At 42.3% G+C, this 13,935-nt stretch overlaps 1 protein-coding gene across 11 annotated transcripts in view; it reads left to right on the plus strand.

The window, feature by feature from the left end:
* The window catches only part of FAM13A (family with sequence similarity 13 member A), a 184,142-nt gene that overhangs the window by 134,168 nt on the left and 36,039 nt on the right, over nucleotides 1-13,935 (plus strand). For 10 of the 11 annotated variants that reach the window (XM_064711100.1, XM_064711094.1, XM_064711093.1 and 7 more), the window contains 2 exons: nucleotides 3,501-3,542; nucleotides 13,599-13,643. In XM_064711100.1, the coding sequence (XP_064567170.1) occupies nucleotides 3,501-3,542; nucleotides 13,599-13,643 (87 nt within the window). The remainder of the gene's footprint in view (nucleotides 1-3,500; nucleotides 3,543-13,598; nucleotides 13,644-13,935) is intronic. The other variant, XM_064711102.1, reaches the window with a different exon arrangement.

The raw sequence follows: 13,935 nt of genomic DNA on the forward strand, positions 1-13,935 counted from the left end.
AGGACCCTGAGCCACTCTGACCTGCAGTGGGAGCTCAGGCCAGTGAGGACAGGGCTGGGACAGGGGTATTCCTTATGCACCTAGATAAATTGGGAACTTTCCAACTAAATGGGTGTTCTGCAACAGGCTCAGCACCTCCCTTATTCTGCCTGCAGGGCAAGATGATTTAAAGGTTGGACTTGTTCTGAGAGGTCTTTTTCACTCTCAACGATTCTGTGGTTCTATGAGACGTCAGGAAAAAAACCCAAAACATCATTACCTGTTTAAGAATGTGAGGAGTGAATGTAACACTGCCTGTAACATTCCTGCTGCAAAAGAGGGAGGCAAAAAAAGGATAACTCTCCTTCTGTAATGGAGATTGATAATTTTACATTTAGACTTCACCCAGGCTTTCCTATTTCCTTCTTCAGAAATGGAAAGATATGCCTGACAATCCCGAAATGTGCTAAACTAACTGGTGGGCTAAATTGGTGTTCCATCCAGTCTGACAAACTTTTTATTATTTCAGTGGTGGTCACAAACATACATAGTAATTCTTCTTTACCCATGAAATAGAACAAGTGTGGTTTGTTGTGGGTTTTTATGTTTGTTTTGGTTTTTTTCTTAGTTTGGCTGGTATTTGTTTTGGTTTTAGGCAGGAAGGAAGTTGTCATGTAATCTCCCAAGTATTTCATGGAAGCGATTAATTTCTGTTTAATCCCTGGATTTAGGTGAGCTATTTATATGCTTGAGAAAAGAGGCTGCTGTATTTTGCACTCACCTGCTTGGCCAGGTAATCAGTGATAGCTGAATAAATAACTGGGGATTTTTTAAGTTATTTCATGCCTTCTGAACATAAAGCATATGTAAATCTGGACAAAACTTTGAGGATAAAATAATTCCAACCAAACAAAAATCCCCCTAAATTTAATTCACTGCTAAGCCTGTTTGTCTAATGGATAAGTTCTTTGCTGGGCAAGGTAGAAATTTAGAATATTTTTATGGTTTTGTCAAAAGTCTGGATTTCATACTAGTTGGGTTGGAGGTCTTCACCCCAGATTCAGCTACTGCTCATTTGCTGCACTTGTAAAACTATTGAACCACTATTGAGTAAGAGAAGTTTTTCACAGCTACAATTATTACCAACCATGTGAAATCTTGACACTTGATCTAAATGAAAGTGATAATTGGTTTCTGACTTCTGTAGCTTCCTTCTAGCCATCCAATAGCTTCCTTCTCTGCCATTCCCAGCTAAGTGGGCTTAAAATATTTGTTTGCCCTCAATTTCATTGTATGGGTTGATAAATTTTATGCAGTTAGAAAACTTGCTTGAACTTAAGAGGCATCCAGTTACATTTGCTGTGGAAGAAAGGAGAGGAAATGCAAGAGGATTCAGAGTCTCTGCTGAATACTACTTTTCCATCTGCTCTGTCAAAACAAATGTTGGGAGCATAAATGTAAAAGATTATTTGGACTTTGTATGATTGTGCTGCTTTGATTTGGAAGTTAATTACAAACCTTGAAAGAGGGAGGGGTGTTTATGATGGAAAAGAAAACATGGTTGGTGTGGCTTCAGCAACTGCCACTTGTACATAAAGCAGCATTCGATGGGGTCATTTGAAGTTGCATTAATGCACAGAAATCTTCATGGCACTGTGAACTTTCATTTATATGAGAAAATTTTTTCATGTTTTCTGTCCACTACTTGGATTTGTCTGCATTGAGTACAGCTATTAATGCAGTGAACTGTACATAGCAAACAACTTCATCAGCAGCTTGGTGAGTTTAAAGTGCTTTCTTTACACTTAAAAAATATTCAGTGAGTGCCAAATAAAGTGATAGCATGCATGCAGGCTGGGAGACTGCATGCCATCAGGGGAGGGAGCCTTACCTAGCAGAGGTTCCTACCCATATCTTTGTTGCAGGTTGTCTTCAGGGAAGGCAGTAATGTGTATTTCCACATTTCCATCAACCTTTTCTAGGCAGTCTCAAAGCTGTAGCAGTTTCTCATGAAGGCTCTTGAGGTGCTGTTAGCCTCAGCTGACAGGCAGGCACTCTCCCCCTGCTGTGCACTGCTCTGTGTCCTGCCTGCCTCTGGGAGCAGCAGCAGCAGCCCTGGGCGCTGCAGCTTGTTCAGGCCACTGAAAACAGGCTGGTGAAGTGGCAGCAAGGTTCCCACTGGCAGCTGTGCTCCCAGTCTTCTTGGGGAGCTGCTGAAAGCTGTCCAGGTACTGTTGCCTTTCAGAGGGCATAAAGTTTTGGCAGGCCACACTGATTTAGAGGCAGATTCACTTCCTTCCACTCTGTGGTGTTTGGTGTTACCCTCAAATTAGGTTTCCTACATCTTGTCCTTTAGGGTCTTTTCTGTAGATGTATGTTTGTGAATCTTTCCATATTCTAGTTGGGGGGTTGAATCCCTGTGATTATTTCTCTGGAGCACTGGCTTGTTTATTTGTCAGCCTGCCTTTCTGAGTCCCTTGTGTCTTGCCTTCTCCCTTATGCTCTGCTCCCCTCCGTGAATTTGGAGTTCATGTTTGTGGATCTGTTCTAACATTGGCTGGGTTGGAAATGAGCCATGGTTGAATCTGCCTCTGGCTCTGTGCAGTGTGAGGGCAGGGTACTTACCTGGCTGCAGACCAGTTTCAGCTCACCTTGCTGAGGGAGCTGCATGCTGGCTCCAATGGAAGCTGCAGAAAGTACCTGAGTACTTGATTTCCTAGTTGCAAATCCTTCAGAGATGTTCCTTTCCCCTTTATCAAGTGCTTGGAGCAGCCTTTATAAGCCAATAAATAAAATCCTTCCAAATCCAAGAGATCATGTGTGTTGCTATGTCCCAGCACAGGCACAATAAGCTGCATCAGGGCTGGTAAGTCACTTGCCAGGTGGTTATGTTGGGGCCAGGCCAGCTGACGACTAAAACACAACTAAACATTTTGTCAGGAGACCTCCACACCAGCCCGTGGCAATCCCTGATCTCAAACCTTCAGAAAAATCATTCAAATAAACTTTCCACAGGAGTGGTAAAACTGGGGAGTAGGTAGCCTCATGCATACACCTATGGCCATAGTTGTTTCTTTGGTTACTCAAGATTTCCTTTGTGTTTTTTTTTGTTTTTTTTTTTGTTTTTTTTTCCCAAATTTGGCTTTAATAAGCAGATTGTTTAATTCTGGAGCAGCAGACAGCAAAGGACTCTCTTGGTTTTCCTGGCAAAATGCTTGATTGTTGCTATGGGAATAGCCCTAGCACTGTTGCAGAGTCAGAATGACTCCTGGCTGTCTAGCAGGGGATCTGTTACGCCACATTTGTGGACATTGGGAAATGAGTTGGATTGCCAGGATTTACGGAAAGTAACTTAAAGCTTTCTTCCATGCATCAACCAGAGGACAAAACAGACTGAAGTGTTACCTCTGTAATGGGTGCAGTTTCACTTTTGTTGTCTCTGCTTTTTAAGAGTGAGTATCTTGAGCTGCAAATACAAGTCAGAGCTGCATACTAACTTACAAAATATATTTTGTTTTTAGCTCCCAAGAAGATGAGCGGCCTATGTCACCCTTCTACGTGAGGTATTTACTCTGTTTTCATTCATTTTTCTGTGTGGGATTGACTCCTTATTGAATTAAATGTGGGGAGGGGTTCAGAAGTGCTGAACAGACTGTAATCAAAGTGGGCATTAATTTAACATTTGTAATTATTGCTCAGTTAGTGGCATGAGTCTTTGTAGATACAATCTCTGTTATGGTTCTTTTGTATTTAGAGAAGAGGCCCAGGGTTTAAGGGTTTTATTACAAGATGGACGTGGTTTTCCTCTTTTTTTTGGTTTGTTACATATCTTAGATGCCTGAGTAGCTTATCTGTAGGCACAGGAGAGACTGCTTCTACAGGATTTGAGGAACTGGCAGCATGTGCTGCTCAGAAAGAAACCAGGAACCAGATGGTGAGTCAGCAGCCCATCCAGTTCCCTGCTGCAGCCTAGAAAAGCAGGAGAGTGCCCGGGTACCCAGCAAGCCTCACTGGAGGGAATGGTGCTCATGCTGCATTTGAACAAATTGTTTCTTGTTTTGCCAACTGGAGGGCAAAGTCACTGCTTGTAAAAGGGGTCTAATTCTGTTGACATCTGTGGAAGTTTGCTCTGCTTGCTTCAGTAGCAGGCTCAGTTCCAGTGCTTTCATTTATGCTTAGTGGAAGAACAGGAGCCAGAGCAATTAACAATGAAGGGCTGCAGAGGAGGAAGGGCCAGATAGTATGATTGGGTTCTTTGATCTCTACAGAATTTAAACAAATAAAAAGAAATCCCAGTGGTGCTTTTTGTGAGAACAGTGATAATTGGAATTCTTACAGTGATGTCTGAAATTTGTTAATCTCTGGCATATATTTCTGTTTATCTTTGTAGCTTCGTTTTTTTTCTTAAAGAATTTTTCTAACATGAAGCATAGAAGAAGTGCAGTCAATGCTTGCTGTGCAGAAATGTCTGTCAGGGAATTGTTCATGGACTAGCCTGGCAGCGTGATCCTGTCTGCCTTTGGGTTGATGCACTGTCATTCCCTGCAATCCATTTGTGCAGATGTTACTCAGTCTGTGCCTCAAAAGCTCCAAACTGTCAAAGGAGATTCTGTCTTTTCCTTCAGGAGATTATTTTGCAGCTGCATACATACATTCCCCTGTCTCAAATTTTTCCTCATTTAAATCTTCATATCTTTTCATTGAAAATTGTCTGCCCCTTTGTTTTTCTTTCTGGTTATATGTGACCTTCAAATGTTTTTAGGGTTTCATTACATTTCCATCTGTCTTACTGCTCAGAGCTGTCCTTCCAAGCCCTGTCCTGGATTATAGAAAGATGATCCATGAAGAAGATTCTCTTTGGCTGACCTTGTCAAGATCACCAAGGAGAGATGGGGAACAAGGAGTGGATCTGAGAAAACTGATGCCAAAGCAGGACATTCTGAGAGAAAGGGAGCAAATTTGAACATCTTAAATAGAGATGTAGGCTTATGGGGTGGGGGAACAAAGACTGAGTGTGTCCACTGAAATGGGTTTCCATGGGAATCTGTCATGCAGATAGGAGGAGAACAGTCAGGAATAAACACATAGCTGGGAAGTGAAGAAATGGCTGGTAGGAGCAGAGAGGGAGCTGCGCACCTTGATACACAGGCTTCTTGCCAAGCCCGTGTCTTTTGTAACATTGCTGGGATACAGTTACTTGTAAATAAAGGGAACAGCTTATGAGTCTTGCTTCTGTTTGTAACACATCACAAATCCTGAGGTCAGTTGCCAAGTGCAGCTAATTTGGCAGGAGAGCTGGGGCTGGCTGGGCGATTCCTGGTGCTTCAACAACTGAGAGCTTGAGTAGGTGGCAAATCTTTTCTGTGTAACTCTGAAAGTTCAGGTTGTTGCCCCAGAGGCTGTGCGTAACATATGTAGGAATTCCATTTCACACCATGGGCAGGGAAGACTGTCTGCTTTAGCTGTTTGATGGTCAAATCTATTTCTATTACTACAAGTGTTAGCTACACTTACATAGCTTGAAATACTGTTCAAGTAATCCTTCAAGTGAATCATGAATATTTGGGCACAGGGCGGTCACTGCAGTGTGAATGCAGTAATTCCATATAGATAATTGTACAACAAGTTAAGTAAGTGGGAACAAGAGCTCTTTAGCTTCCAAACACTGCATAATGCTTGGCTCTTGCCAGACGGAAGGAACATTGTGTCCCTCTGTCATGGTTTAACCCCAGCCAGCAAACAGCTGCTTTGCTCACTTCCCCACGAGCAGGATTTGGTAGAAAACTGGAATGGTAAGAGCTGGAAAACTCGTGGGTTGAGATAAAGATAGGTTAATAGGAAAGGGCCATGCACACAAAGCAGATCAAGGAATTGATTCAGTGCTTCCCATGGGCAGGCAGGTGTTCAGCCATCTCCAGAGAGCAGGGCCCTGTCACATGTAATGGTTACTTGGGAAGGCAGATGCCATCATCCAAACATCCCCTCTCCTTCCTCCTTTTTCCCCCCACCCTATACACTGAGTATGATGTCACACGGTCTAGAATATCCCTTTGGTCAGTTTGGGTCACCTGGCCTGGCTCTGTCTCCTTCCAGCCCCCCACGCACCCCTAAATTCCCTGCCAGTACAAAACCCAGAAAAGGCCTTGGCTGTGTGTAAGTCGTGCTCAGCAATAACACAAACATCCCTGTATTATCAACCCCATGTTCAGCACAGATCCTAAACACAGCCACATACCAGCCACTGGGAGGAAAATGAACTCTACCCCAGCCAAAACCAGCGCACCTCAATTGGTCAGTTTTAGTAGGATCAAATCAGGCTTGATTATTCAGTGCTTTACCATGTCAGCTAACAATTGAGATGATTCCCTCGTTGATGTTTTTAACTATAAGACAAATACCAAAGGTCTTTACTTTAAAGTCAGAACTGTCAGAACACCACCAGTAACACCGATTGGTTGGATTTTTTTCCTTTCAGTAGTGGGTAAGTCAAGACTTTATCGCCACTGCTACTTTGTAAGGGAATAAACTGTCTGTAGCAGTATGAGAGTAAGCAGTAAATGAGACAAAATGTGACATGGGTTTGTAAAGAGTGGTAACACCAGTTCAGCCATGTTATTTTTTAAAAGACTTCCAGAGAGTGGAAGAAAAGGACCTCATCTGTCTGATGTCAGCAAAATGTTTTATATCATGCCATCTATATGGAAAAAGTGGGCATGAGTACTAGAACTTAAACATGGGTAGGGAGGAGGTGAGAACTATGGATATTCTTGGTAGGAAAGGAAGGGGATTGGTGCTGGAGATCCTTTAGTGCCATGAACTTCTTTTCCTTGATAGCCACTAGCATAATAAAGTCAAATCATGTTCATTAATTGAGCTTATAACAGAAATTTAGGAGGGTGAATGGGTTGGCAGTGTCCTCTAGGAGAAAATATGTAATAGTGAGATATTATATGGAGTGAGATATAGAGATATATTTATAAAATATCTTCCTGACATATGTATATATATAAAAGATATTTTATATATATTTATAAAGATAAGCGTAAATGTAAGATATATACTAAAAGAAATAATAAGATAAATAATAAAGTCATATACCTGAGGTCTAATAATGAAAATCTTTGCCCTGAAAGGGGACTTCCTCACATTTGGAAGTGCCAGGGGAAAAAAAAAAAGATGTGAACATACTTGTTCATGGAGGGATGAAAGGGAAGTATGGGATAAAAATACCTAAGTTGAAGTATTCATATGACAGTGGATATATAAAGGAAGTATTTTCAGTACACTTAGAAGTATGGATACCTCTGTACAAGAGACAGGTGAGCCTTAAACACTTTCAAGTCACTTGTGTTCCAATAGCTTTAGGTTTGTGAAGATTTAAGAAAAGGGAAGACTGTTACAAGATGGAGAAAAGAGCATGGAGAGCCTAGCTACTGTAGGAAATTAACCAGAGCACACATATTCCCCCTGAGTTTTAGACAGAGAGGGGGGGATGTTTATGTTAATAATGATACTGATGCAAGAGAATTTGTACAAATAGTTTATTAATCTATTTGGGCAGAAAATTATTAATTTCATAGCTGGAGCCCTCTCTCATTGGGCATAATAAGGATGGTGCCAGCTTGACCAGTTTGAGAGACCTGGGTTCGAATCCATTCACCTACTGCTGACCAGGGTTATCTTCTCCCTCTCTGTAGTCCTTGATTAGATAATTTGTTGGCTCAGCTGTGCTCAGTACCAGGCAAGGAGATTTCTATAGTGTTAAAAGAAGAGGAAAACCTTGCTAGGTGATGGATTGTTCCAGGGAGTCATGCCTGAAGGGCATTTACGTTCCAAAACCTTCTGAAATAACAAAACCTTGTAGTGAAGGGAGTTGACATTGTTAAAAAGTGCTCCTTGTATAATTCTTTAGTGAAACTGTGAATACCAGCTGCAGGATGTTTGAGTAATGAGTGCTGAGAAGCACTCAGCAGTTTCAGGTAATGAAGCAGCAAGTCACTGTAAGCACAATTCCACTCTGTATGTGCAAGGAGTTCTCAGAAGACAGGAAATCTTCAGGCATGCTTTGTGCTGGCCTGTGTGCCTTGGATGTGATGTTAGTCATGTAGATGCTTTCAGAGGAGCTCCCTGTCCTGAGATAAGCCAGAGTGACGTCACAGAGGAGAAAAGCAAAAGCTTTGTAGTGTGGAGCTTCCTTGTTAGCATTCAGAGCATTAAATTACAATGAGACCTGACATCACAAGCAGTGCCAGAGATTGCATTGAATACCCATGAGTGCCAGGCAAGGCATTGGACAGTTTTGCCTGGTTCTTCTCCTAGAAGTACTCCTGCAGGCACTATTCAGTACAACTTTTAACAGTTTTTATTTGAGGCAACTCTTTAAATAATGCAGATCAGGTATTCTTACCCTGAAGTCTATTGGGTAAGGTGTTTTACGCTGTTTGTTCTCAGGTCACTTTCCTGAAGAAACTGGAAAACTTTGCTCTGGATTTCACACCTGCTCAGAAATTTGCTTGGCCACCTTCACCCTGAACACTTCTCCCTCCATGGGATGTGCCATAAGAGATCCCAAGTGCACGGTGTGATGTGTGTTCATGTCCATCACACCTGCGCTGGCTGAAAGTAAGCACCAGGCCACTGGGTGTCCCTGCTCTGGTGCCTGGCTGCCATGCAGGGCTGAGGCTCCCTGGGGATTATTTCCCTGCTCTGCAGGGCAGCCTGCATGGACACAGCCATGCAAATTCACCGAGCTGAATCACGGGGCCTCTATGAATCCCTCGCAGGATTGTCTCTGCTCCAAGCAGTAGGTGTCAGTGTGCATCTGCCATAAAGGAGGTGCAAGTGAAAAACATTAGGAATCCTGAATAAAGTTGCTTTTAGTCGGGTTAGTTTTCTGTGTAGTTACTAAGTAGTGTAAAAAATAATTTACCACGTTTAAAGGAGGGATAATTTGAGCTTGTGAAAGTATGAAGGTGCTGAGAAAATAATGAAAGCATGTCCTTTGTGTGATGGAACATCCCAGTAACTAAGAGCACACCCCTTTTGTTTTGTTTTTAAACTCATTATTTTCACATTTGTATGCCATCACAACACTTCTCTTTGGTGAAACTGTGTCAAATAAAGCAATTGTCTTAAAAAGGATCCCACGTGAGTTTGCAGCATTGCAAGCCACAGTGTGGAGAGTGGATTGCATTTAGACCATACAAATACCTATGAATAGGAACTTCCTAGATCAGGGATTGAAATACAAGTTTCAGGACTTCAGAAATTTCCCATCTGTTATGTCAAAGCCATTTAAACATCCTCAACCTTGCTGGAACAGCAAAATGGTAAAGTTTTTGCATATATTGAGACTTTCTTACTGTTGTGCTTGACTTATAAAAAAACAAAAGCTACCTTTGCTTCTTGAATAAAGCAGATGGACTGTAAATACATCTCAGCAACAGGTGACTTTAGTCTGCAGATGCAGCTTATGAATTAGGCCATTAGGCATTGTCAAGAATTAATTAAATTACTTCATAAATGAAAACCCGGTCTGGGAAAGCACTCTGCCAGTATGTCAGTTTCCTAGTTTGCTCTATTGGATGTTTTTTTGTTGCTGTTTTTTTCTAGATGCTAAGATACTTCACTCAGTAGTGGCTTGAATGAAATAGATCAGGAGTAAGGACATTGATATCCAACATCTGCTATCACAAGATGCCCAACACAGACCAGACAAGCCGTAGGCATTGCCTGAGATAATTCTTACTCTGGTGTACATCTTTTAAACTTAGAACTAGTTAGGGGGTGCAGGTGAGATTTAATGTTGATGGAAGATAGCACCTTCTTGTCCTGGGGGCTGAAACAGAAGGAAGGAGGCCATGCAATAAGAGCTTGCCTTATGTGTGAAGTAAGACATTATCTAGAGCTGATAGAGCACCTCTGAAAGTGAGCAAAAGACTTGGGTAAACAAGTTAGACAAAACTGGGAAGTGCTAGAGGTCAGACTTCCCAGAATGGAAAGCATGAGGGTTATAAGAAACAAGTTCAAAAGTTCATAGCACTTCAAACAGCTGTGTGCCTTTATGCAGGTTTTCTGAAAGTAAAAGTCCCCCAGCACTGGGAAGCTGTCCTGCTGCCTTCGGTCACCTGAGGAGAACCTTTAATTTCTATGAGATTTCTATTTCTCAGCATGCTCTGCAACAGCAGCTGCATAATCTAATAAAGATAATCTAGCTGTGGAGATAATTGACTGTATGTATCAGTGAAATGGAGCAGATGTGAGGAGAAAATAATGACAATAATGAACTGGAGCAGAGCAGGAGTTCATTGTCCGGGTGATTACTGAGCAGGGCAGCTGCCTGCGCAGGCGGGCACAAGAGCCAAGAGGGCTCTTCAGGCATGGCTCGCCCTGCCTGCTCCCCAGAAATCCAACAGCAGAGCGGCTTCTGCCACCCAAGAAGTTTGGAAAACCCCGCAGGATACACCCTGCCTGCTTGTCTGGGCTCTGCAATCCTTCCAGGGTGGTGGCTTTGCCTGCGTTTGCCAAGGTGCTCCTGCAGTGCCTGTTCTGTCCTGCAGAAGGCTCGGATCCTAAAACCACTGTGTAACTCTCTCCCCTCCACCGTTTGTTTGGGATTGGAAATTCTTTGGTGTAAGAAAGGTTGGTGGGGAGTAAGTAAAGCAATTTAGTAACACATTAAATTAATTTAAATGAAAGAGGCAGGAAAGTTGCCAACTGTGGAATTAAAAGAAAGTTAGTGTACCTAGAAAAACTCTGATTTAAAATCTCTGTCTTATTGAGAGGGGGCTAATAAAAGAGCATTAACTTAGCACAGAGCTAAGAATAAGCTTGGATTCAGTACAATAAAATCAGAATATCAGAGCTTCATTTTGTAGTCATCCACTCAGCTGGCATGTATAGGATATATATTTCCTTGTTATTTGTCAGTAGTTTGAAAATCACCATGTTACTGTATTTCTTACAGAATCTGTATTGCCTGAATAGGGCTTTCCTAGATACAGGAAATTAATTGTTATGCATCATTAAAACATAGGTTAATATACTTAAAATTAATTGGTGTTAGTAAAGCACACAGTTAACTAAGTAGTTAACTAGCTAACTAACTAAAGCACACAGTGAATTAGAATATACTGGGTGTTAGAAAAAATTGTATTGGTAGAAATAAATAAAGCTATATCCTATGAATGTTTTAAAAAGCTAAAATCCAAACAATCCTTTCTTCCTCTCTAGTATCACTTTCCTGCCATGAAAACAGAGAAGAAAAGTATGATATGAAAGACAGCCTCACTCAGTTTGGCTTGCATGTAATACTATAAAAAGGTGATACAGCATTAATATACTTCCATGGGTGTAGGAGCTGTAGCAAGCACATGAATTGTGTCTTACAATGTGGATTAGCCCAAATTAGCACAGTGGCACCTTACTTGTTAATATGTCTCCATGGGAGATATGTTAACATCCAGGTCTTAAGAAATAGTTTTGGTCTGGGAAGAAGCCACATAGTTCCTGTAAGCAAACCAGAAAGCAAGTAGGGAGCTTGAAATGTGCACTTCAAATTCAAATGCCATCCTGTGGTTGATAGTCAAGATGTTAGATGTGGGAAGAGTGTGATCTTGCAAATTTTGTTTCCTGTATGGAGGTATTTTATCTGTAATAATAGGTACAGTAATAATTGTTTGCATGTCATCATGAAATGATCTGCATGGCACAACTGCTAAGGTCCTGCTCAGGTAATGTGGAACATATTGGCAAGTCCATGGCCTGACAGCCTGGATTGCCCCGCTGCACTCTCCATCAGCCAAGGTATCTCTGGGGTAAAACACCGCAGTGCTGCCTTTGGCCCAGCAGCGAAGGTCAGAACTGGCCCAAGCACCATCTAACTGGTTATATTGGGATTCATATTCCAATATATTGGTGTCCCTGTGGGTGGGCTCGACTCTGCAGCCCGAAAACGGACTTGCAGTTCCTCAGGAGAGAGCGCTTCTGGCGATGGTAGAGAGAAAGGGAGTGGATTCTGCTAGAAGGTTGCCAGATGTTTATTCCGTGGGTACAGAGATGTCTGCACAGGGCCACTGCTGCTAACAGAATCGAGGCCGCATGGTCTCATTAACATTTTAAACTCAGGGCAGGGGAAGGGGAGGGGACAGGTGAGCCACCAACCAGGTGAAGGGGCTGGGTCTCAAGGGACTAGGGACACCTATCACACGACGCCTTGCTGGTATGTTAGCCTGATTGACAGGGCACACTCAGCGAGGGGCGAGGGGGAAGGGAGAAGGTAAAACAGGATATTGCAACACACCACAACACCATGGCTGCTTTCCTGGTGTGCTCCAGTGACCTGTGCTGGGGCTGGAGAGTAGCACTGGGTGAGGCTGGGACTGGCAAGGATGTGTGTGTGGTTAGAGCCAGGTGAGCACACCAGCTCAGCCTGAAGCACGCTGCAAGTGTGATTTGCAGCTGGGTGTTTGTGGGGAGGAGTCACACTGCTTTGTGGCTTTTGTTAAATTAGCTGTAGTGGCCCCTCATTTATCCTTCTCTTCCTCTGTTGCCTGCCTTCTGCCCAAGGGACACTCAAGCCAGTAAAGCCACAGAGTGGTTATCTGAGAGAGCTGCGGCTTCTTAGCTGGCTCCAGCCCCATACTGTGAAGTGCAAAGTATTCAGGGGAAGCAGAGAGAAAACCTTTGGGTAGCAAAGGCAAATCAGCTGTTGATGGCTCTGCAATAAATTATTTGAGAGAAACAGGTGAAGACTGAAAACCATGAGTGGCTTTTTTGGCAGGAAGAACATCTTGCATCCAGCTTGGCTTTTGTACCCTGACCACATTTTACTAGGATTTATCAGCCAGCTGTACTCTGCTGATACGGGGATAATTTGAAATGAAACCCCTAGGCCTGTAGTTTATTTGACTAAAGGGAGGTCGCAGGAAGGATGAAAAGGCAGTGTCACCTTATCTGCAAGGCTGAGTCAGCTGAGCCGGTGGATGAAGAAGGGGCAGGATGGGACTCAGCTTGGCAGAGGGAAGAAAGAGTGACACCTGTGCCAGGTCAGCTTGTTCAGAAGGGCTCTGAACAGCAAGTGATAACATCTACATTTGTGTCAGCTCTTCCCGAGCCTGATAACAGACTGAGGTAAAAACCAGAGAAGCATGCATAGATTTTATTTCTTAAAATGTGAAGCAAGGAATATGGATGTGTTCTTTGAGCATGTTCAAAGAGAGAATAGTTAAACAGAGAGAGCTGTTAAATATTAAGTGAATATATTTTCAAGTCAGCTTCAAAAGACAAGGACGGTTGTCATGAAAATAAAACATCATCAGCAGAAAGCCCACAAAAAAAAAAAATATGTAACGTGTTGAGGTTGAAACACTTGCTGTTAGACCTTTGCCTATTTCATGGGAATGACGGGGAAATTAATTGTTGAGGATATTGACTTGTCAAAATATGCCACGTCACAGTGGGAGTGAAAATTCCTTAAAGGGAAAACCTGTGACCTGTGTACACAGTTGTTGTTGAGACAACTCAGACCTTTGAATCTTCGCACTGCAAAGAGCAAGAAGTTTTAAGACCTTATTTTAATATTAAGATCTTTCTTTTCTTTTTTGTTTTCTTTTGTACAGTACCCACGTATCACAAGTCAGTAGCAATGTTCCTGCTACAGAAGAGTAAGTGTCTTTTACAATTTTGTAGCTATCTTTCTTTAAGCTTTTTAAAGTATTGCTGGTTATTCTTTGATTTCTCTTTAAGAGTTGTTCTTACATAAACAAATAAAGAGACACTGTTTCCCAAAGCACTTAATCTACAATGATAATAAATCACTTCCTCCTGAAAACTTCTCAGGCCCTTGGTTCTTTGCTCACTGTGCCTGTGATGTTTTGCTTAGGCAGAACTTGCCTATTTTGAGAAGTTTTTTGCACCCGTCATCTTCTTGCTCTTGTTTGCTCCCTATTGCATCCC

This window comes from Zonotrichia leucophrys, chromosome 4 (genome assembly GCF_028769735.1).
Source record: "Zonotrichia leucophrys gambelii isolate GWCS_2022_RI chromosome 4, RI_Zleu_2.0, whole genome shotgun sequence".
In the NCBI taxonomy this organism is placed as follows: domain Eukaryota; kingdom Metazoa; phylum Chordata; class Aves; order Passeriformes; family Passerellidae; genus Zonotrichia; species Zonotrichia leucophrys.